Source organism: Harpia harpyja, chromosome 4, assembly GCF_026419915.1.
Source record: "Harpia harpyja isolate bHarHar1 chromosome 4, bHarHar1 primary haplotype, whole genome shotgun sequence".
Taxonomy (NCBI): Eukaryota; Metazoa; Chordata; class Aves; order Accipitriformes; family Accipitridae; genus Harpia; species Harpia harpyja.
Genome location: NC_068943.1, coordinates 75,988,779 through 76,014,572, shown reverse-complemented (window position 1 = coordinate 76,014,572; position 25,794 = coordinate 75,988,779). Strand labels below are relative to the sequence as shown.

At 40.4% G+C, this 25,794-nt stretch overlaps 1 protein-coding gene across 1 annotated transcript in view; it reads left to right on the top strand.

Annotated features, from left to right (window-relative positions):
* Positions 1 to 24,892, top strand: part of PRKN (parkin RBR E3 ubiquitin protein ligase) — an 803,180-nt gene extending 778,288 nt beyond the window's left edge. The window contains exons 10-12 of the mRNA XM_052784857.1: positions 7,902 to 7,988; positions 20,558 to 20,675; positions 24,718 to 24,892. Coding sequence (XP_052640817.1) covers positions 7,902 to 7,988; positions 20,558 to 20,675; positions 24,718 to 24,827 — 315 coding nt within the window. The 3' untranslated portion in view covers positions 24,828 to 24,892. The remainder of the gene's footprint in view (positions 1 to 7,901; positions 7,989 to 20,557; positions 20,676 to 24,717) is intronic.
* Positions 24,893 to 25,794: the final 902 nt, after the last annotated feature.

Here is a 25,794-nt window from a genome sequence, read left to right as displayed (position 1 = left end):
TCTCTGTAGTTCTGCATCCCCAAGTGAGCTCCAAGCAGTGCTGAAACATCTACCCAGCATAATACAGCACCCTGCAGAGACAGTAGTCCAGGTCCCAAATGCATTATACCTGTATTAGCTACAGATTACTGATGTGGCTGTAAGGTAGCGTAGCTACCTTAAAGCTTCTCAGCAGTGTAAGCTGCAAGTAAAATTCAGGTTTGCCACCTGAAGAAGAAGGAAAGGAGCTAGGCTACTGCTGCGTAGAAATGAGAAGGCAGATAGGAGAAGCGGGTGCACGGGAATTAAGAGCCAGAGAAGATGCCTGGCTGTGATAGCTGGTCCTGAAGGAGGGGTCAGAGTCCGTGGCAGCAGCTAGTTCTGGGGCTAGGAAGAGCTCCTCAAAGTAGTGATGTTTAACATCTGAGGTCTTGTCATAGTCCCTGTAGCATGGGACAGAAGCCTCGCGCTCTCCACTTGCTGTCCGCAGCTCTGGCACAGGTGAGGTAAGTAACAGGGACAGGAATGTCTTGCTATGTTTAGCAGCCTGCTGTAGGCAGCTGCCTACTTTGTTGAAGCTTGTTTGGCTTCCTTTTCCAGAGGTAGCTAGGTTGGCATCAATCTGGGCATCCCTTCCCAGCGCTTCAGGGCACAGTATTGTTCTGCTCCCAGTTAAAGCTGTGCAACTATGCCAGGGCCATGTACGCCTGTTCAGACAACCAACACCATGGTCTACTTTGCAAATTTTCCAGTGTTTGAACTCATGTTAGCTTGGGTAGTCAGCTATCAGGTGGGATTCTTCAGTGATAACAAGACCTGACTCTATTATGCACACATAATAGCACAACAACTAACAGGTTTTCGTACTATCAATATACCGCATAATCTTGTTACTAACTCTGCTTTATAGATTTTTCGTTCTTATCTTCTGGAATGGGCTAGTAAGTCTCACATCCCAGCCAACATGCTAAGAACAAGATTGTGCAATACCTTTGTGTGTAGGTATGGGGTAGAGGAACCTGGAAAGAGCATTATCCCTTCTCCCACAGGGGCCTGAAGTAATTTCATCTGAGAGAAGCACCTGGGTTCCTCTCAGCTTCTTTCTTCCGTTCTATCCCTTGCAGCACTTGGACTACAAGGCAATTCAGAAGGGGGCTGGAAAGAAGAAGTAAGATTGCCCATCCACATAAATCAGCAAACGAGATTTGAGGAGGTCTGGGACAGGTTCTCTGAGCTTACGCTGTCCATTTTACCAGTCCGTCTTTTAGGTTAATGCCGCCTGATGTAAGGCAAGCTCCAGGAGAGTCTGGTGGTCTACGGACACAAACTCATCAGCACTCACTGAAGAGCCTTGGGCTGTACATGCCATTATCTCGATCTTAGGGAATGAGCCCATGCGTTGTTTTGCAGAAGTCAGGAGGGAGACTTTCACTTTCATATTCAGAAGAAAAACATTGAAATCTCTGAGACGTTTTGATGCAGTCCTACACTTAAAGCTTTTAATGTTTATAGAAAATTGCCTCTTATAGTATTGATGGTAAATTGCCCTTAGATTGCAAAAGCTGCACAGAGACTGCAGCTATATTTTTGACACCATGTTTTGACAGATTGTCATGCTTCTCACAGAAGTTTGATTTTAGATTAAATATGCATAGTAAATGTGTGTACTTTATTATAAGGAAAAAGACCAAAATTGCTCTGCAAGTACTACCATGCTTTGCAATTGCCTTATATCTGATCAAACCGGTGTCATTAAAAATGGATACTTTTTCTACTGTGGCATTTATCTTCATTGTAGTATTTGCAGGTTTTTCTATAACTGACAATTCGCAAAGCCACAGATCCTAAGTAAACATAGCTACTGCAGATAGTATATATTCTGCTTTTAAAGTTTCTTGCTGTAAGCACAAGAAATACCAAAAGACAGGGTGTGTGGATGACGGTCTCACACTTGTTGCTGGGTATAACAGTGCCAGAGGCAAAGTCAATCCAATACCCAAGACGTGTGGTTCACAGCCGTAGCACGACAAGGACTGTGATGTTGGGGGGGGGGGGGGGTTAATTGACTTTGGATGGAAATAAGAAACAAAGTACATAGTTTCAAAGTAAAAAATGTTTAGTCTGTGTTTCTGGTGGTTTGAACTCTAGCCAAGAATCAACTGCTCTCTTACTCAAAAGATACACTATATGGTAAAATCTTTTCCAGTGAAATTTAGCGTCTGGGGGCTTTTCTTAAGAAAAGAAAAAAAAAAATCTCTATATCACTCACTATAACATTATAATTTGTACTTTGGAAAGTGCAATTGGAAGCTATATTTTTCTAAACAGAAACACTATGGAGAGATGACTTTGGGTATTATGGGCAGTGCCATTCTATATGTCACTTTCCGATAGCCTTGATTTCCCTTAAGGCATGTTCATATCTTCAGTATAAATCCCTGCTCCAATCAGCAGCCTATAGTTTGACTACAAAAGCTCATTTAGGATTGAAACTTGGTGCTTTATAATATTTTACATTTTCAAGGGGTCTTTTTGATGAGGTGATCATGTTGTCAGGTGAAGAGAAGGAATTTTTTTGCCTTTCCAGTGTTTTATTTGTGGTATTATTTAATAAAACACTCTCTGGGTTAAAACAAACAAACCAACCTAGTTGAAAAATCCTACTAGTCTGACAAAAAAACCAAACAACTATACATTTTCTGTATACAATATAAACATTTGCTGGTTAGAACTCAAAGGAGCTTCTGTGTGTTTGGTGACTACTTATTTGCACTCCCCCATCATATTTTCATTTACCAAAAAAGAAAGCATGGAAATACTTTACTGATTACCTTTACTAGGCTTAAGTTTTGACCTGATGAAACAAGGGTGTGGTTCTTTTGAGGAATGATCTGAGCTGATTAGTGGGGAGTCCAATGTTTAGATGGGGTTTTTTAATGGTTTTGAGGAACTTTGCATCTCTTGCATGCTAGTTTTGCGCTACTGGCAGGAAGCTCCAGTGCTGATGGAGATGTTGATCCTGCCTTCATTCAGTAGCTTTAATTTTCATGATTCCCGTCTGTGGTGAAGGGTCCAGACAGCTAGCACTGAATGAGGGAAGATCAAAGAAAAAAAGGTAGAGAACAGAGAAGGCAAAACAATTTTTATAAGATCACTAGTCATATTCTCAGTGACAAAAGGTCATATCAGAAGAAACTGATTTCATTATGAGATTACAAGTTTGATAAAAGTAATTGCACAAAATCAATTTCATTTTTTGTAAGACTTCAAACTACAGAATATACTGATAAGGAAATCATCACCATAATGTATCAATAAAAGGCTTTAGGGAGCTGGGTTCCAACTGACATGGTTAGGGTCTGCGCAGCAGCATTGTCTCATCACTATCAGATGATGCAGTATGGATGCCTCACTGCACTGTGGTCATGTGGATTAAGAACTGGCAGATCACAGAAAGTAGTGTTTTCTGTGAAGAATCTCATGTGTAGCAGGGTATTGCTAGCAGCATTCAACAGGGACTGACGGCAAACCTGTCACTATTCAATATTCGACAGTGATCCAGAAGTACCTACAAAGACTGCTGATACAGCACAGCAATGATACAAAGATTAGTCAAGTACAATTAATGACAAAAATAAGACAGTCCCCAGAAAAGTGCCATGAATATGATTTGGGGCTGGGGGAGAGAGGGAGGAGGAATGGCTTAACCAGTGAGAAACTTAAGAGTTTCTCTGTTTAAGTTAAAGAAGATTCAGAGGTATCTTAATTACAGTACATAAGTACCTTCACAGGAAGAAAATATGGGATACTGAAGGACTCTCTATTTTAGCAGAGAAATGCAAAGCAGAAAGCAGTGGCTGGAAGCTGAAACCAGAAAGGGTCAAAGTAGACATTAGATACAATTTTTAACAGTGATTCTGAAGGGCCATTAAAACACTATACCAGAGGTATGAGGGCATCTTTCCTCACCTGATGTCTTTAATCTGCATGTGAATTCTGTTTTGGAAGACACACTTTGGCCAAACCATGTATCATAGCTAGTCTATCCTCAGTCTAGCTAATAGTGATAACTGTAGGAGTGAAGACATGGCAGTCCAGACTTCAACATGGATTGCAGAAGCCCGGTAAGAAATCTGGGTTTGTGCTTGAGTTGTGAGCTCACACAGAAGTCCCTAGCAGTGCACCTGCATTGCTGCAGATCAAACCTTGGCTATGACTACCTCACTGCAACCTTGCCTTTGTTCTGCTGTGTATACACATGGGAGGAGGTATGGGTGAAAAAGAAAAGGAATATCTGAGTTGAGGAGTAACCTTAAAGTTACAGTAGGGAGCTCAAATTTGAAGCGTTGTGTAGGAAATCAAGAATGGGAGTATTGTATTGAAGTTGGAAGAAAGATAATTTTAACAGTAATATTTTATAAGCACTATAGGGAGATATTATCAGAGACCAAAGAAAAGGCATTTGCAGTAGGCGAGAGAGAGAATGAGAGCTGTAGTGCTTAATCCAAGGGAAAGCAGATCTTTGAAATGTTGTGAAAAAGGAAATGGCAAAATCTTGTTTCCAAAAAACCAACCAGCATAGCATGTAAATGACAAACTCATTTTCCTTTCATCCAAAAAAAGAGCTACATTCTGCTCCCACTTCCAAACTTGAAACACTTAAAACACTATAAATGGGCCAGTCGGGAATAACTGAGACTGCAGCTTGGTTTCACCATCCTAGTTTTTATTCAGCGTCACTCTTGGCACTGCAGATATCATCTGTGGGGTTTGAATTTCAAAGAGCTGACCAGAGTTTGGTCTGATCTTACCTTTTGTTTGAATGATCGTAAAGATAGGAGGATTTTAAAAACAGGATCTGGATCCCTGTTGAGGTTTTTAATACCTCCTGTTCTGAGGTCACTTGGATTCAGGGTTTCTGCTTAAGCCTATTGCATATGTTTTTACAGATATTCAAAAGCCTGTAATGGCACACACACAGGTTATATTAATTTCCAGTGCCTAAATCCCTTAAGTGCTTTGGGGATTTCCCTGCTAATCCTCTTTTTAATGCATAAACCTACAGGGTAGGTTTGGGACCTTTGGGATTTCTTCTTTGTGTTGGTTGTTTTCCAGCCGAAGAATCTTTCAAGGGTAACAACAGTAAGTGCTAAATACACAAAGACATAGAAAGTTTATATGCTGTTTATATTATCACAGTAATCTGCCAGTCTTTTTTTGGCAAATGAAGGGAAAGAAAGTGTGACTATTATTAGTAATTACACTACTTGTAGTAATTTTAAACACTAATATTAAATTTATGCAAAAGTGTTAAATCCTGACTGAACCACTTAAATCCTTTTCTTTCCAAGGGCAAAATAACTGTATTAATATTAATGAAGCCACAAAATACAAGTTAACTGACAGCATTTTTGCAGTTGCTGTATTTTATTACTGAAACTTTGTTATATTTTTCATGTCTGAATGTAAAAAATGAATAAGACTATCACAAAACTACTCTTTGTTGTAAGTGACATGCCTTTTCTTTATGATGCATGCCTTGCCATAAAAAGGGAGTGCTTAATGCATTTCTGTTGGGAGATGCCTATTTATTCTGACAAACCGATCAGCCTCCGGGGTGTTCTTTTGCCACAGAACTGATTTTACATCTCATCCATTATCTAATAAGATGTGAAAAGAGTATCCTGTCTCACCAAAAAAATCAGGCTTTGTTTCATTACAAGGATGTGGCAGGCTCACTCATGGACTTACTTGCAGGATATACAATTGTTAGTGAACGGCCCAGTTACACACTCATGCATGTTTCCAGTACAGCAAGCCTATGGGGAAAACATTGGTAACATTGGTCCTGAGGAATTTTGTTTTAAAGGTAAGTCTAAAAAGTGGCCTCTATAATGAGAAAAATGCATTTCACATCTTTAAATAACACAGCACGAGTTTATGAATTTTATTTTTATAATACATAGCAACACCACATAAACTAAGTTGTGAGGCAACCAGAATGTATTTGCAAAATATATGCCCTGGGGTTTTTTTCTTTCTTCAGTATTTCCCCCTTTTCAGTGTTTATGAAAGGATTAAAATTGCACTTATATGGGTAAAGTGAGAGAGACTGGAGAGAGGAAAGCAAGCTGAGGTGTTCTGTGATAAGGCACTGATAAAGGAAGTGTATACAAAAGCCTTTCAGACAAATGTTTTCAGCCAGATGCGTTCATAAGGAAATAAAGTCAGGAAGGAAAAAGAGAGTAGGACACACAGTAGGAAATAGAGTTAAACCGGGCCATAACCTTAATTGTTAAGGGATAACAAGTCTCTGAGATATTAGGTTTCCAGGCAGAGAGTACCTCTCTATATGTGTTTGAGCAGTGTTCAAACACAGCTGAAACTTTTGACCACTAATGCAGTGCAAATTGTTCTTGTATTTAAATGATGCTCTATTACAATAATGCAGCCTCTCATACAACATACCTTGCAAAAGTGCCTCCATTGTTAAGCTGTTTGCTAACAAGCGCAAGTGAATTAGCAAATCAGTGTTAGTTGAAGTAAAATAAAACATTTTAAATCATTGACAAAACAGTGGAGAGAAGTGACAAGAAAGCAAACAAGTGATTAGGTTTGATATCTCTGCAAGTTAAAACACTCACTCCACTCCTCCACTCCAAATTTCCCTGACTTTCTGAATAACATGATCAACCCTTTTGGACTTGCACAATGCTTCCTTTCATAAAAGTGCAGTTTCTTTAGCATGACAATGAAATACGATTTTCAATGCTTCTTAGAAAAGTGACAATACAGCTTGAAAGAGTTCAAAATGAAATTGCAAAAGCTGGAATTTGTGGCAGACAAATGTTCTAGTGTCATGTCCTCCTGATATCCTTTATTCATTACATGTGAATGCAGCTCTGTATCTAAGAATCAATGCTGTTTTATCAGTCTTGCTTATAATGCCAGTCAGAATAGCTTACCGCTGAGAGATCTTTCAGAGTCTGGAGTTGCATCAAGAGAGCATAGCTTTAAAACAGCATAAAAGAGACCCATTTTACATTATTGACTTTTCCCCTTACCTGCAAGGACACAGAATTTAATGCAGCATTGATGGGTCAAAGATTTTGACACATGTCAAGACAGATATCTTCATTTTAGCGTTTAAAAAAAGGCATCAAAATTGATACATATGAACCAGTTTAGGTGGCAGAGGCAGCTCAGACTGAGGTAGGGACAATTATTTTACTCATCTGCAGAAGACGTTACTTTTCAATGAAGCCTTATGGAAAGAACAATGTAATTTAAGGAAGACGAAACCAGAACAATTGCTAGAAATGCAATAGGGGTCTAGAGGCAGTCCCCTAAAACCCATGTTAAGTAACCTATCATTGTGTTCCTTCTATGGATTTTTTTTAAACCATTCTATAAAAGTCTAGGGCAAGGATATAATTTTCTAGAAAATGGTATTTCATATGACCTATATAAAGTGATCATCCCCTAGTAAAGTCCGCAATAGTTTTGCATAGAGAATGCATTTGATTCAGAACTATGAATAGACAGCTCCATTAGCAAACACTATAAAGCAGAACCGCTTGTTTCAGCCAGCACCCTTCTTGTATAAACAGATTTCACTGTAGGAGAAACACACCCAGAAGTATCTAGTGTGACTTTATGTCCTTAAATGGACCATGTAGCAAAATCTCATTTTTAATAATGGCATTTATGTTACTTCACTGATGAAATGTATAATAATAACAGCAAAATTGTTGTGTTAATGCTCAGAGTGTATAATAAGATGCACAATTAGGAGGATTATGGGAATTTAATGGGATGACAAGGGCAAGACATCATCTGCTGTATGACTCTTCATGATTGTAACCTGCTGTCTATATCCCTAATGTGTTTTTATGACTTGTGTGCTTTGGTTTGTTTTCCAGTTTGTGTTCTGCCGTGAATGTAAAGAAGAATACCATGAAGGGGAATGTAGCTCTCTCCTCAGCATGCAGGGAGCCATGGCCCAGAAGGTAGGGATCCCACAACTCATTACATCCCAATCATTATCCCTGGCCCAGCTAAAGAGACATTTGTCAAATGGGTCCTAATTATAATCCTAAGTAAAAGCAATTACGTTCATGCTGAATTACTCCAGCCGTTGGAGTTGCCGAATTGGCTTTGCGGTGGATTTCAGTCGCTTTGATTGATAGAATAGCTGAGTTCTGTCAGGAACACACAGGGCTCTGCCATCAGTTGATAAAGGAAAGGCCTTCCCAATGGGCTTCTGGGGTTGTCTCTATTCAATGTAGACACTTTTGAAAGGCTTTCTGTAGTCTTGCTGCCTTTCAGCTTATTTTCAGTGCACCACTCAGGAAATCATGTGGGTTTGGACTGAATAACAGGGTTTTAATACAGCCTGTGCAGAAAATGCTGTTGATAATTTATGTTTTAGCTTAGAGAAATAAAAAACCGATTGCCTAGGCTGGAAACTGTTCAGTGATAATTATTCTAGGCTGCTGTATAATTTTGTAGCTATTGTAGCTACAAACCTGTACAGGAATTAGTTTTTCTCTCCTGGCATTTCTCTTTGTTTAAGATTAAAGTTTCCCTGCTCTCCATAGCAAATAAATCACAGTCTTTCCAATTTAAAAAAAAAAAAGGGGGGGGGGGGAGAAGGTGCAAAGAACAGGAGAGATACCCCCTAAATATCTCACAGCCTGATGCTCAGGGTGCACTCCTAGGAAGCAGAAAACTGATATTCAGATGTCTGGCGTGTTTGATGCTAAGAGGAAACTCAAACCCTGAGCCCACACACAGTCGAACATGGCAGATGCAGGATTGTGGGCAGGTGCTGATGGGGACTTGTGGCCGGCCAGCTCTCAGCGAGGTATACCCAGGTCCTGTCAGTGCCTGCAGGCAGGTTCTGTCTGATGCTGGCTTTTGGGGCCTTTCACTCTTTGAACTCAGAGACTGGGAGGGAGCTGGAGGCCTACTGGGGACCTTTGCCATGAGGCAGTTCATTTGCCGTACTTTGGAGACACAGCACTAGGCTATGACCTGTGTAGAGATTCTTCTCTTTAACCTTTCTTGGTGAAGCTCTTCTAATTTAGAAAAAGAATTAGCACTTGTTGAGACAGAATTAAACAGCCTGTATCCTAGTAGTCAGTCAGGGTATCTACCTCTGGTGCCCTGAACACATGTACTGTATGAGACCCCAAATCCATCTACTTTCCCAGCGTCTAGTGATTTGTGATTCAGATACGGTATTTTGTGTTTAGCAGCTATCGGCAAATTTTTATTCTGTGAATCCCCCTTTTTTGAAGCTATATATATACAAGATTTGCAGCTTAACTACCCTCTCTGAAGAACAATCCCCTTTTGTTTGCAGTAGCCTTAGAACAGTCTTCTAGCTCCCATTCACATTTATGTAAAAACAAAACAACTTCAGCAGATTTACTTAGAGATACTGAAAGTATCCAGCAGCTTAGTAAAGTAAGAGACCAAGGCTCAATGTCTTACCTGAATTAAATAGAACTGGAACTTGAATATATCTCAACATGAACAGTGAGCCCTATATCCATTAAGCTATTTACGCCTAGAGTTTTGCCTGGAGTACTGAAAGTCGTCATGGCACCTTACAAATGAGTTCAACAATGTTGGCTCTTTGGAAGTTAGAGTTTGTATAATTTCCATGCTCTAGGGCAGAGATAAAGCTGGGCCAGGAAAAATCAGAAAACCGTAGGAAGAAGTGGTTTATTTTAAATATTTGCATATTGCGTTAGCTTCTCCTGATGACCATGGGCGCACCTCATCCATCTGGTCCAGTATGTCAGCACATGAATTGCACCCAGTTAGTCAACTAAGGAAAGTTGACTACTTTTGCTGTTCCAGTGTAATGGGAACATTTTTGCTGTTCCTGAAAAATTTCTTGTACTCTCAAAGAGTGGTTCCAGCATAGCTAAATGATAGTACCAGAATAACTTTTGCAGCTATGCAAATCAGTTCCTTAGTATAGACAAGACCAAAGACTACCCAAAATTCATTTGGACTCCAACTTAAGCTGAAGTTAATTGACTCAGGTCAGCTGCCTTTTCCTCCAATAAACTAAGAGAGCTGCACTAATTAAACTTCTCCACAAGGTGGTGATGTGCCACTGATGGAATATTTTCCCTCACTTTCTGCGACCAGGCGAACTGAGAGGTAGCTAAAACAAGGCAAGCCCAGGTGCTGGTGAGATGTTGGTTTAATCCGAATAGCATCACTGCAAAACTATCCTGCATATAACACTCCCCTACAATGCATATAAAACATTTGTGGGGCATATAGGGAAAGAAATGCTTATGTTTTCACCTCTGTTTTCATCTCTCTCTCACTGAGATTAAACATTTATCCACCTGTGCTTTCAGCCTTTTTGTTCTGTTTGGCCCTCCCCTGCTAGGTGCACAACCCTGTGTGTCAGAGTTGACTTGCTATTATTGTACTGCTTGTTAAGGCGGTGAGAAGGATTGTTTTATCTTTGACCATCATCTATTTCAAGGTAGGAATAATATGCTTCCAGCTGTCTGCAGCTCCTGCAGTTTGACTTCTTTTGGGAGGCCTTGGAGAAGGAGATCCCTCAGAAAGAGAAGTAGAGCCTGATAGAGAGGCATTCAAGAGTCCATGAAAGCCAAGAGCTGACAAGAGTGACTGTGACCTGTCAGAGGTACAGTGGAAGCTCCAGAAGGAGGAGAAGGAAGCGAGAAGAAAGGGAATAAGCCTGTGAGGTGACATGAGACAACTATGAGGGCCCAGGAAGCAGATATTGTGGTGGCGAAAGGGGTCTGTGCTTGGCCAAATGTTGGAAAGAGTGAGGAGGAAGCTGGAGGTCAAGAAGGGGGAGCGGAGCTGCTGGGACTGTGAAGGGAGGGAGGGAGGGCAGCAGGGTAGGGGGAATGGAGTCAGTTGGCAGGAGGAAGGAAGAGGGCAACCGCGGCTGCAGAGCACGAGAGGGACAAAGCAGGTGCCACATGTGGTCCTTCAGGCTATTCAAAATAAAGGGGTTTGAACCTTATAATGGTGGGAAGCTAGAGGGCATTGCTTGCTGCTTGGGGTAGAAAAGGCAAACTCGGTAGCAGGCATGCAGAGTAGCCTAGCTTTAAATACTGGTATATCATGATCTTTCAGATCTATGCAGAGATATTGCATGGTCCATTGGAATGGATAAAATGTTCTCTTTCTACTGAAATGTCCATTTTTAGCCCTGATAGGCCATCGAAAGCTCATCTTAAGCATTTACTGGTGCAGGGCTGATTATTTCCCATCTTAGTGTGTAAGTTACATTATATCAGGGTAAATAAAATGTATCTGTGGCAACTTCAGTTGAGAAGCTTTCTTTTAAAACCATTGCAGCCTCTTGGAGCTGTTTGAAGTTTGGGATGAGAGAAGTAATCATATTTGATGGATTAAAAGGTACGGTGTGCATGATGGAATCAATGACACAGTAAAGGTGACTCTAGCCAGATTTAGGTTTAGAAATAACTGCATAGTCCCTGCTATGTATGCCACAAAACCAAGCTTCCTGGCCCCTTTTAACCTCACCCATAGACAGTCTATGCTGATGGGAAATCTAGCCATAAACCAGCTTCCTCTGTAAGTCCCCAGCTTAAAATTAGCGTAGGTTTCCTAGCACAAAACCTTTCTAGACAGCTTGCTTTTTACCAGGATAAATAATGTATTTCTCGCTCACTAGCAACTGGACCATAAAATGTGACCACATATTAGATTTAAACACATACAGAGTAGCTTCCAGAACTGTTTTTGTGCTGGGCATGTTGATAAGACATCTGCAAGGTAAAGCGTAATAGCAATAGCAATGACACTGATGTAAAAGTAGTGCATGTGTAAATAAGTGAATAGAATGTGGGGCACAGAGACATAAATGTTTGAAAAAAATGACACAAAATGGATGAAATGGGATATAAAAGGGTATGGTTTAGAGATGGTTCTATGGACAAACTTTCCCAAAGATGGTTTTAGCTGCTGATTATCTTGTCCTGCCAAGCCAATGAGTGTGTGATTATAAAAAGGTAACAGCTTTTTAGTAAGTTTGCTTTTTCAGAGGTTGCTGTGAATTTAGTAAAGAAAACAAATCATGATAGATTTCTATAGTACAGCTGTACACAAATCCCTCCAATAACCTGCATTCAAAGTCTTGAACCTAAAAGAGCACCTGGTGTCTAATTCATCAGTCTGGCAGTCTTTGTAGGACCCAGATGTAAATCTAGTTCATCTCATTTGAACAAACTCCACTATTAACCCTAGGCCAGCAACAGCTGTAAATCTAAGCCTAGATAAAACATCCATGGTGGCTGAAGTCTTAAAGCTTGCCCAGTGGTCTCTTCTGCTCCTTGCTCCAGCCCAAGCTCCTTAAAAGTCCTGTCAGGCCATATCTAGTCATAGTCCAAGCCTTAATTCCAGCTAGTTCTAGCAACCATGGACCTGCAAACCATGCAATCCAGCAAAATCCATCACTAAACATACATCTTTAGCTGCTGGTGCAGCTAAAAATTGTTACCAATTTCTTGTGCACAGGTTACAGAATAAGTTGTGTGAATTTCCGCTATTTTATTACATTGAAAATCTCATCACCTGCTAAAGGTGTTCATTTCAGACCAGGTTCATTGTATATGCAAAGTAAATTTATTGTTATCAAAGTCTTAGAAAGCTAATCAAAGAACTATTTTTAGTGCATTTGCAATAACACTAGGCCTTACAGTTCAAATTATATATAGTTAAAATAATGGATATGCAAACTTTCTGGTACCACCCACTTCTCTGGTGTTATATTTAACCTCCCACTGCCTCTCCAGGTCCTAAGCTCCATTGCTTCCGTCTGGGACAGGCTGGCATAGTGAGTCCTTTACCAGGAGGAGCATGATGTCGATATTGACGGGTTTTTTTCCTTCTCACTGCATGGTCTGCTTGGAGACATTTTTATATGCTTGTTAACACACTCCTTCACTGGTCTGCAAGTCATCGTTGGATCCAAATTTACTATCTATGGTGTGTTTTACCTAAGTCGGTTATGTCTTTGTTCTCTTTGTTATCCCTAAGACTTGGTTTTTACCCATCTCTCAAGGTTGCATTTGGATAACTGACCAATGAAGAGTTGTTTGTAGCGCCAGGTCCTCCCGTATCATCCTGTGCCATTGCCCTCAAGGCCTCTGCTACCATCCCACGCCCTTACTCCTCTGCGCATCATTTTATTTTAGGGTCACAGACAGTTCATTCTGCCCATAATACCTGTACTTGTCATTGCTGTCTGTTAGTTAGAAAAATACATTGTAAACCCACGCAATTATACAAAAGGAAAAGCAAAATAGGTACTAGTCACCTGGTCATTAGATAATTGCTGTCACTTGCTAAACCAAATCTCTAGGCAGGCCAAGACAAGTTCGGAGAAAGCCTATGGTGCTGCCTTGGCACAAAGGCTGTGGCCTCTTAGAAAAAACAGCAACAGCATTTTTACTGGGCCACAAAGCTACATGTTCTAAACCTCCATCTACAATCTGTTTCAGTGTAAGTTTATAGCTAGTGCTGTAAAACTTAACTTCAACTCCACTCCAAAGTTGTGGGATGCTGCCTGGCCCAGCTGTAGCCCTAAGCTGGAGGCCTTGGTCACCCAAATCAAAAAGCCTATCCCCAAAACTACCACCTTCAAATCAAACCTCAGCTGTTTGGTTTTTGGGACCCAGTCGTTACTGTAGCCAGGTAGCTGATGCAGGATCCAGATACCAACTTTGCTTTTCTGCCACTGGCAGTATAAAACATATCCAGAAGCCCTGTCAGCCTGGGGAACCCATCAGACCGAACCAAAACTAGTCCAGTGCCTCAGCTGAGTCAGTGCAAACCTCAGAGATACCTTTTTTTTCCAGACCTGATCCTATTCATCAGTACATGCCACCTGGGCCCTGACTGCAACCCTAACCATCGTTTCAAAGCTCAGACCTAACGCACTCATGAGCTCTCAGGCAAACGATCAGCTCTGAAGCAGACCCTTCCCAGATCACTTCCCCAGTGCTTTTTGCTGCACACGTGCGGCATAAAAACACACCCCTGTGTGCGCACACATCCAGGAAAGCCTGCCACATCACCTGGCACCCTGCTGAAGGCTTTCGTAATGTAGCTCCTGGAAAGGCTCCCAGCTCACTTGGGCTGCAGTTGAGCCTCCAGCCCATCTTTCCTTCCCATTCCCTCATCTATGCAGATCTCGAAGTTGCCAGTAGGTGGTATAAAATATACAGACATTGCTTGCCAGACCTCCCTTCCCATCCACTGAACAACATCTGTCTAATCTCTTGTGCTGTTTTGCCTGTAGATTCCCAGCAAGCATGTAGGGATGTGTAGCCTGGTCTCTATGTAGGAGGCGATTTGCTGTAATTATGCATCAGAACACATTGGCCCACTGTGAGCACAAGATAATTCAGAATTTGATTTTAATGTGGAATTTTCAAGTAAAAGTGCTTTCAAAATATCCTTAGCTGAATTATTGTAATGCTAAGATATGAAATATTTTGCTAATGCTTCATGAAAATCAGGTTTGGTGTGAGGTATTTCTTACAATATTGCTGTGGAATTGAAAAACTCTGCAATGTGCATATTAAATTGTAACAGAAAGACATAATGCTGACAAAATTACAGAATTGCATATGTCTCCTGACTTACTGTATGAAGGAAGCAGCAAGCTCCTTTTTTGCTTGAACCTTCAGTGAAGGGTAAGATGTTAAGGAAAACATATATATTATGTTGGATTCCACAGTTATATGACCTTCTGAATCAGTTCTTGGTTATCAGCGTTTTGTATTTATGCTCTAAATATTGCAAACATCACTTTCAGAATTGTTCCTTCACTATTTCAGCAAACTTTCCTTACTGCTTTTAGAACAGTGGAAAACAGAAGGTGAGGTATTTGAAATGGTGTACTACAGGCAAGAGTTAAAATGAGAAACACACAGCATTTCTATGGAAACTTCTTTCTCTACTCAAGAGGGGCAACATTAATCAAAATGATAAATAGTAAACACTGACCACAAAATCCATGAATTATTTCACTGCATTTTAGTGAAAGAAAAAGATACTGAAGTGGTTCATCATACATAACATCTTTCAATGAGTCCTGAGTCACAGTATGAAATGTGGAACATCTATTATTAGACCATTGATTTTTTTTTTCCATCAGATAAATTTAAAAAGTTAAATAAAACATGGCTGCACAAAAATTGGCACACCTATCTTGATTTCTGAAGTATCTTAAACAATTGGGAAAGAAACTGAAGCTCGGGGGTTTAGTAGCTGGTATATTCACAATGTCAAGCACAGGACATTTCAACCCACAGATGCCTAATTAAAGGAGCAAGAAAAATAACTATAACCGAGAAATGTCCTGTAAAATTAATCTCTATGTTATAAATAAAGATGCACCGGAGGAAATCTGAGAATAGGTCTTAACTTTCTGTCTAATGAGAAATAGATGGGAAGTATAGAGAGAGAATTTTAGCTTTCCTATTTTGGGCAGCAATAAAGTAAAAAGATGTGACAGGCTGCTTTTGTTTATGAGGTTAAGCTGACAGTCATTTGCAGCTGAGTTGCCACTTATGGGAGACGGCATGTTCTTTCTTCCACTCATGGAAAACAGTTATACAGGAATGACCTGTATTAGATTAAATTGTCTGCTTTAGAGCAGTGAAAATTCAATATTCACCAGCTACCTGAATTTAATTCATGATGATATGAATGGCCCCAACATGCAGAGTGAGAACTTTGATGTGCAGTGTCACCAAACTAGAGCACTCTGATTTTATTTAGTGAATGTCTCTTTCATCTTGTATCAGGCACAATACCCTGTGTGTATCACTTTGATTTTAGCTAGTTGCTGTCATCACAAAGCAGCTCTTTTTTTACAGCAGAATTCCCTAGGCACACCAGACAAATTGGCTCACAAAAAGCTGCTTCATGTGAATTTAACTGGATCACTGTGGTACTGACACCTCTATTTTTCCTGTGCGTGAAACATATTCCCACTGATGGATACCTTTCCTGTTCCTATATCTATAGACATACTCTATAGACATACTCTAGACATACTATTTATAGACATACTTCAGTGCTTTGATTAGCCCAAATCTTTCTCCAGACTAGAACACTAGCCCCATAGCTATGCACACCTCTGTGAGATTTTGATCCTTAAATGACTCAGTGCATTTTTTTTCCAAAGTTCCTCTAGCCTATCTAGTGCCCTAGACATCTGCTATTTTTTCCCCCACAACTGAAGTAAAAGACACCACTAAACACGACAGGTTAATTCATGTGAACATGTTCATAAAACAGCCCAGAAGAACCTGAGAAAACAAAAGAAATTTAAGTTGGAATGTCACTACCCCTTGTAGATCAGGCTTCCACAGATGAGGCTACTTTTGCTCAGAGCTCTAGCCCAAAATAATTAGTGGGCTGTGGTAATCTAAATGTTATGGTGGGTTGAACATTGCTTTGTGTACAATTAATTATTCTTTGTCTTCCCTTCCAACACTTTCAAACATGCATAGTTGTTCCCACATTCATGCTAGAAAATGAGTAATACTTTGTTTTGAGACATCTAAGCCTTTGTAAAATACTCCATTTCACATAAAGTCATAATTTTACAAGTTTGTATTTATTTTTCCAAAGAAAATTAACTTAAAGCCAAGCATTTCTGATCAAAAGGAAAGGTATTTCTGATTTAAAGGAAGCTGCACTAGGATACATTTTTTAAAGTTATGCATTTTAAAGTTTTTGCTTATCAGAAAGGAATTGAGCACCAAGAGCAAACAAGCAGGAGTCCAGAAATTACATTCATTAAAGCTAAGCACAACATAAAGTTAACAGCTTCATATTCTATTCTGAATCAAGGGTCTTCAGTTTTCAGATGTTGTCTGTGCTAGGCAAAGGAAGCACGATCATAAAAGAGGTGTGCTTATATAAGACAGTATATAATGCAGTGGATGTCAGAATTTAACATTATATATCTAATGCTTCCAGTGTTTTGAACAAGAAGTTTTGTCATAAATGTTTTTAATCTGGATGGTAGTGCTTAGCTGCTGACGGTGAACACATACTTCGTTTACTATATGTAGTTCTACTGACAAGTCGATGTGTGCCCTGTTACCAGAATGAGATGCTGCTTTAAGAAGGACACTTTATTCCTATTTCAAGATGCTTTCTGTCTTTGTAGGACTTTTTCCAGTACTGCCTGATATCGATTAACTGCATAAAAAGCTTTCCATGTACATGTTTTTGTATTGCTGTATGGTGCTCAGCAGTCTCTGTGGTCTCTTTATCCCTGTTAGTTTTTCCAAAGGACTCAGCATAGAAACAGAATAGAAGTAAATCTATGTCCTTCAGTGTGACCCAGAGATAACAAGACAGACTTTTTCCCTTACCTCACTAAAGCAATATTGCAGAGGGGATGTTGAAAAATGCTTGCAACAGCTCTTACTGTAGCTTCCTGTTATTTATGGGTATTCATTCCTGGTCATAATGTGCAGCACAGTCAAGAATCAAAAAAAATTATTCATGATGTGGCATGGATGGAATCTAGTAGCTTTTCACTAGTGCTGGGACAAATATTTTGTAATAATTGGGGAACTAGAGCATAGTGTGTGGGGTCAGCATCACAAGTGATCAGTCTCCTGTCCTTGGTGAACTGACACATGATGCACACCTGGTGCAACTCCAAACTCCCTACCCAAGACCTGGCAGGTCAAATAAAGTGAGAGCCACCTCTGCTTGATAGACTTGCTCTATTACCTAGGCCATTGTCAAGGAGATTAGGTTTGCTAGCTTAGGATGAAATAACATGATTTAAATAGACATTGGTAATGAGGAACACCTTTCCTTTATTGTTTGACGAAAAAATGCAGTTAAATATATGTATGCTTGCAGTCATTGTATTGGAGCACTAAATAAAGCACATGAACCCCAGGGGCTCATAGATCAGTACAGTGTGATTTCTTTACTGAATCAGAGGGACTCCATCACTGTACCATTTCTCTGCATTTGCTTCCTGCAGCAGGAAGATTTTAACTTAGCATTCAGCAAGACTGGGCATAGGAGGGATGTTTCAGCTCTAATGGGCTGAAAATATCATGCTGCTGCATCTGTTTCATGCTAGAATTTTTGCAATGGAAAATATTAATACAATAATTCACTCCGCTGTTTTCAGCAATTTGTTCTTTCTTGGTGAATTGCGTATGTGTGGTTTGAAGTTGTTTATTTTAGTTGTTTCTAAGCTCTCCCAAGTTTGTATTTGTTTTCAGAACTAAGATAAAATATCTTTATACAATCAAATTAGTAATTTGGCATGTGAAATTTTGCCTCAGTGTCATTTGCTGTTAGGGCACAACAAAGACATGAAGATGGGGAAAAAGTATGATTCCAAGTACTGAACCACGCAGTTTGGATTTGGACTGTTTGGCAAAAACAGAGCCACTGTGATGCTCTTCTGGGTGACTACGAAAATTAAAAATACTTCTGGTCTTCTCATGTAGTTATTATTCTGAAAAGAATAGAAATGTTTTGTCACTGCTGTCATGATTTTCATCTTGAATCATCTGTATAGATGTTAAGTAAATAACTCCCATTATAATGAGATGAAATTAATATCACCTTCTTTCTGTCACTGGGCAAACTGAGGCCCAGGTCAAGCGTTCCCCACTCTCCCCATCTTGTGTTCAGGCCTCTCTGAGTTAGCTCAGATTGCTTGCTAAAGTCATTGTTCCTTAAAGATCAAGGTGTTGCAAGATATATACTAGTTGTTTGGGGGGTTTTTTGCTATTAGCCTGAGCAGCTTTTTCTATTTCCCAGAAGTTAACTAATGTGCCGTTGTATAGAGGTCATCCTTTTGCCAAATTGCTGAATAATCCAGCAGGGTGCAGGGCCGAGTTCCCTCTCCAGAAGCAAAATGCCAAAATTAAAAGTCACTTCTAGGACACAGCTGGAAAGACTTTGTTCAACTTTTGTCAATTCTACATCAAAAATATTAGCAAATTGGAAATTATTAAGTGAGGAGCAATAAAAGGGATTCAAGTGCTGAGGAGACTGATGTAGGTAGTAAAATAAAAGAAATAATAGCATAAACACATTTTTGAGGTTTCCTGATTAAAAAAGCCTGATGGTTTTTTCAAGATGCACGTTGCAACGGCCACCAGATGAGCTGGAAACTAATTTCTGCAGATGTTGCTCTTTGTTATCCATTTTAACTCAGGTGACTTCAGCCAAGAAATAAGATCTAGGTCTTACTGACATTGCAACAATTCACAGGTTTTATCAGTAGTTAGTATCAGCTGAGCAGAAATCAAGAGGAGTTATGGTTCTGTTGCACGTTTAAAAGTTGGGCCAATTTCCTTTTTCTGTCTTATTAGAACTAAATATATAAAAAAATTATCCATATAAATAAATATGAAAAGTCTGTCCACATAACAGCCTATCGGTACTTAGAAGGTACACACAAAGAAGTTGTGGGAATTTTTACAAATTATATAATTTAGTTTAAGCTCATAATTTTCCTACGTGCTTGAAAAAAACCACAATATGAATGGAGAGAGCAGAACTTCAAGCCTGGAACCTACATACACTGTTTACAGCTACTATTCACATAGTTGCCAACTTTGTGTGATAGAAATGACCCACGGCACTGCCATCTCTTTTGTCCTTGTACTATCATTTTAGGTAGGAAATTGCCAAGTGGGACACTTGTGTAGATTATATAGTTTTGTCCCAGTCATAAATAGGACAAACACAGGAGTCCCTTTTAAAACACTCTTCATGATGACTTTTTCCATCTGTGTCATCCTATCTGGGGAGCTACTTGCTTTTGTTCACTGAGGGTTTTTTTTTACTTTTTCTCTAAAATTTTTGTGTTTCTTCTTCGTGCCTCTTCAGGGCTCTTAAATTTATATAGATTTATGTTCGAATGAAATCTAGACCTCCGAAACAAAGGAGTACGCTTTATTACAAAAAACAGTTTCCTTCCAGGGACCCCAACCATTCTGCATTATCAAGTGTTGCGTTGCCTTGGTGGTTTTGCTTTTCTTGCAAGAAGCGCTTTAATCCCTGAAGCAGAATCAAACCTACAGTGTCTCAGCCAGGTTCCTCTGGCTCCCGCTTCACCTTACCTTTTGCTTTACCTGTCTTTGTGCATTTGCGGCACGGCTTGATGCCCCCTGTGTTCTCCTGTGGGGGCTTTGCCTTCTGCTCGGGGCAGGGAGCAGCAGGGAGGACGCAGCCTGTGCTGCAGCTGGACGTAGGAAGGACCCCCAGGATGGCACACAATCCCGCTGCTGCAGCTCCCCGCGCTATTCTGCAGCCCAGGATCTAACCCAACACACGTGTCGTGCACACTGGGAGAAAATCAGTTTGCATTTTGAAGCAAAAATTCTGCATCTCTCACAAAGTCCAGCCTACCTGGCCTTGCAGTCACTCCTGTCTGTTTCTGGTGGGTAAATAGTTATTGCTTCAATGTAGACATCGTGTCCCAGCATAGCCTTTCAGTATTGTGCTGACAGGTGGTTCTTCTCTCTCTTTGCAGGGATACGTAGTTGATGAACGTGCAGCCATGCAAGCTCGATGGGAAGAGGCATCTAGAGAAACAATCAAGAAGACAACCAAGCCATGCCCCAGCTGCAATATTCCAGTAGAAAAAAATGGTAAATTTATTAGATATCTTAACTGTCTTTTAAAATTCATTTTACAATAATAATATATGAATGTGCATGCGTACGTATGCACACTATTTTTCCAAGAGACGGAGAGCACACAGAGCTTGAATCTCCCCTCTGTCACTTTATCTAAATTATCATGAAATCACTAAATCCAAATCACTTTCTAAAGCCACTAATCAAGCCTCACAAAATACCTGGCTACTTTATAGATCAGGAAAATGAGGCACAGAGAGACACTGGATGTAGCATTCATATGACTGAATGTCCAGCTAGTTGTCTAGATTTTCCATTGTTACTGGAAAAAATAGACATTTGTAGGGCAAAACCCACCTCATGATGAAACAGAATATGTGTCTAATGTCTAAAGGGCGGAAGAATCGCACCTAAAAGTGGGATGTGGAGAATTAGTCCTGCTGTAGATGTCTACACAGTATATAGCTGAATTTAGATGAGATTAATCTCAACCCAGTGACGTGTCCACAGTAGAAGAGCAAGTCAGAGGAAGAAACGTGAGTCCTGACAAACTGGTTGCCCTAATCAATACTTACCATGTAGGAAGAAAAGTAATCTGCTGGCATTGGTGTGGTTAAAATGGGAAACAGGAACAGTAAATAAGCTATACCCTATAGGTTCATGCTATTCCAAGATTTAATTGTATTTATGTTCATTAATGAAAACATATATTAAAATGATTGCCTAAATGTTATATGAATATTAAGTATAGAGGATGCTTCTCCATTTTGTGGCATTACTTATTCAAACGGGACGCTGAAGACACCAAATAATACACTGTAAACTGCAAAGAGAGAACACTTCAAGCAGTGATACCACAGAAATATTACTGAGGAAGAAATAGGACAAAACGCTGAAATCTGGGGTTTGATGAAAGAAAAGAAGGCAGTTGGCAGATGGAAAGTGGGAGACTTCTTCAAGCACAAGAAGCAGAAGGAAAGAAAGCATGAATTCAGGAGTGGGAAGGCGAGACAAGATTTGGCAAAGTGTAGAGAGCAAGGTGGGCAGCAGAAGAGAGATAACAGAGGGGTAGGTCAAAGAAATTATTTACAGACTTGTAAAACAGGCTGGAAACCAGAAGTTTGAACTGGATTAGAAATAGGCAAATAATAATCGTCACTATTCATGCTTAACAGTTTGTGCATAGCCAAATAAAAAAAACTTCTGGTCAGGCTTGAAGCAGTGCTAGGACCTTTATTTTCTCTTAGACTCTGCTACAAAATCTTTACTGTTAAATTACAGGCAGTTCTCACTTGTCACAAAGAGGATATCCCTTTTTGACACCATTTCCACAACTCCCACTAATGTTTAGGGAAGTTGCTTGTAAAAATCCCCAATGTACCAAGAAGGAAATAAAGACCATATACTTTTTATCTTTGAAAGAAAATATTTTTTGAAAATGGATAATAAGCAGGAAAAAAAACTTTCCTTGCTTATAGCCTGACCCTTGTCAGGATAGTGCCTCATCATGCAAAATGCCAAAGCCACGGCAGCAGGCTAGAAATGTTTCAACACCCTGGAATGGGCTGATTGTGCTGCCATTCAGAGGGACTGCCACAGGCTGGGAAATGGGCTGAGAGAAACCTCACAAAGTTCAACAAAGGGAAATGCACCGGTATAGGTTAAGGGCCAATGTGATGGAAAGGACCTGAGTGTCCTGGTGGACTATAAGTTGAACATGAGCCAGCAATGTGCCCTTGCAGCAAAGGCAGCCAACTGCATCTTGGGGCTATGTTAGGAAGAGCATCACCAGCATGTTGAGGGAGATGATCCTTCCCCACTGCTCAGCACTGGTGAGACACATCCAGAGTGATGGGTCCAGTTCTGGGCTCCCCTGGACAAGAGAGACATGGACTGGAGCGAGTCCAGTGAAGGGCTACAAAGATGATAAAAGAACTGGATAAATAAATACTTGATGGGGGGAGCAAAGAAGACAGAACCAAACTCTTCTCAGTGGTGCCCACTGAAGGGACAGAAGGCAATGGGCACAAATTCAAACACAGGAAATTCCATTTAAACATAAGAAAATGCTTTTTACTGTGTGGGTGGATGAAGACTGGAACAGGTTGCCCAGAAAGAATGTCCATTCTAGGATACATTCAAAACCCCACTGGATGCAACTCTGAGCACCCTACTTTAGGTGACCCTGCTTTGAGCAGAGGGGGGTTAGACCAGCTAACTTTAAAGGTACCTTCCCACCTCAGTGATTCTGTGATTCTGCAAATTAAGGTGTGAAGCTTAAAAAGTGCAGTGCTTGCTTTCCTCACTGGTCATGGGTACTGCACGTGCCAGCTTCTAGGCTGGCATTTGTAAACTGAAAGGAGCACTTCACTTCTGCCTAAGTACAGCTGGCGTCAAGAGGCTGACAACTGTACACCGAAGTCTGCCAACAGTCCTCATTTGGGAGGAGTACACTGACTACACACAAGAGGATAATTCTGCCTTCCCTCCCCAAAATGTTTCTGCAGACACTGTCCTTTACAAGGGACAGTGACAATGCCAATAACTTTTCCATAATAGCCTATATTTCTCTATGTCAGTACCTTTTCTATAATAGCCTTTGTAGCTATAGGCATTGTAGAATACTTCTATATGCCAATAACTTTTCTGTAATAGCCAAAGTGAAAGAGCGAAACACTTTCCCACAGCTCAATTCCTAGGCTGAGTGAGTTTAAACACACATCCACGTCTCTCAGAGGACTGCTGTACTCACAAAGCTGTAGGCCACGTTGCTTGAGACACTCTCCACTCTGACTGCTGATCTCAGCTGCCGTGTAGCAGAGAATAACAGGATTTATGTAGCTTAGCAGGTAGAGTACATGTTTGACAGAGGGTGCCTATTGGGAGTTGGGTCCTGCACCAGAACTGAGATGTGTTTTACCCAGTGATGGTTTAATACAAATCGTAAGAGAGGGTTGGATCTAAACCTTAAGTAAAGTGTAACATGGAGGCTGGCCATTGGTACACTTACATTTAAATAAGATAAAAATGTCTGGCGAATTGCATCTCTTACACAAAGATATAAACTGACAAATAGACCTTGCCATCACAGCTGGTTTTCTCTCTCGGTCAGATGAAGCAGACAGGCTTATTTTAACAAACCAGTTCTTGTGTCTCCTGCTGTTTTTACCTTCTGAGAATCATTCTGGAGTGGCATTTAAAAAAAGGTGGTGTAAGGGTAGCAGGGTGTACAGTAGGGTACACACACTACGTGTACCTCCTATCACCATCTGGAGTCAAACCAAGATGACAATTCAGCATTTCTTCGTACTGCATGCTTTTCTTTCAGTTTGAATTATACAAGAGATCTCTTTGTGTGCTAAGCAACATAATTTCCATTTGAAGTGTATTTCTGTAATGACCTTTGACAATGTTAATGTTTTATATATCACAAAATAAACATTTGATCAAGGTTGGGAGCAGAGGGATTAAAGCTGCTCTCGCAGTATGGACAAGTAAGAAACCCAACACACAGGAAACATTGATGCGATCAAAAGGCTGCTTCAGATACTAAGAAGGTCAAATCAGCTTAAATTACTAATGTCATTTTGATATAATCAGCAGTCAGCCACCAAAGGCTGTATCTCCCGATTTATTCTCTTTGCAAATCTCTCAGTTGTTGAATCCAAATTCAAAAAAGAATTGAATTTTGTTCATCTTCTGGCTCACAGCTGGACTAGGGTAGAGTATCCTTGAGCAGACACCACCATGACTGCTTCGAGAGGCCACAGGCTGTCATCTCTTTTCCCAATCCCTTGCACAGTCTCTTCTAATTTCCTCCTACTCCTGCAGTCCCTCAAGTGAGACCAGCACATTACACTGCAATAAGAGAGGGAGTAGCAAGTTTTAGAAAGCCTAGGAAAAATATTCTTCACGTTTGTACTCCTCTTTTATTAAATATTCTACTTGCTTAGTAAATGAACACCCAAGAAAGTTGATTTTAACACTGTTAATTGTTGATTAACGTCTCTAAGTTTTTGCCAAGTACCAAAGCCATTCTGTTGCTATTTTGCAGGTGGCTGCATGCACATGAAATGTCCTCGCCCGCAGTGCAGATTTGAGTGGTGCTGGAACTGTGGCCTGGAGTGGAACAGAACCTGCATGGGAGATCACTGGTTTGACTAGTGCTGCTGAGGCCAGCTCCTGTTGCTGCTAAAGCTTGTTTTCATCAGGGCCAAATTCTGAACTCCCAGTGGTTTCAGGGACACGGAGTTCAGAAGTTGGCCCAGTTTGTTGTTTTCTGCTTTCTTGCGCATGCAATCATACCAAAATCACATTGAAGTTATGCCAAGGGTTTTAAATCCACTAAGTAAAAAGAGTAATTGTTTAATGCTTATCATGGTACAAAGAGGGGTAAATTACACCTTTCTGAACTCGTGCAGCTTGTCAGCACAGAATGCAGACAGGGTTACCATGAGGAACTTTGCTTGACATTTATAGTCAGGAATCTGTAACTCTTGCAAGAGTGAGCAGCCTGCATGTGTGTGTGAGTACGTGAGCATCAAGGGGGGTGGAGGATGTTCCCTGTATCAGCTGTTTTTTCTTTGACCACTCCTTTGCTCATTCAGCACAATTTTTTATTTTGAGGCAGCGTTTCTTAACAGCTTTTTTGGCAGAGGGAAGACTGTGGCTCTTCAGTGTTTTCTCAGGGTTCCTTCCTAACAGGCTTTCTGGGGGGGTCTTGCTTTCAAACAAAATTCTCATAGAAACATCCAGCTTTATGCCATATTTGTGCTTGTGTATTTGTAACATATGACACGAAACCTGCCTGCATACTCATTACAGACTTTGTTACCATTGGAAGATTAGTTAAGGATGCAGTTTCAGCTCTAACTATGGCTGTTGTTGCAGTGGCGACTGGATCCAATTAAGTGTTGTGCAAGCTAGACTCACGGGGCTTCATTTTTCGTGTGCTTACAGCAAGACTTTGGGCACGGCAAAGGGAGGCAGGAGGAGACTTCTCAGGGGTTTTCTCTATCATCATTCTCCTAAGTTGAATTAGAATATGGGTATATTTCTGAAAATACATTCACAGCTCAATCAGCGTAGGGCAGAGAGACATTTTTCATTTTACAAGGTTAACACAGTAAGT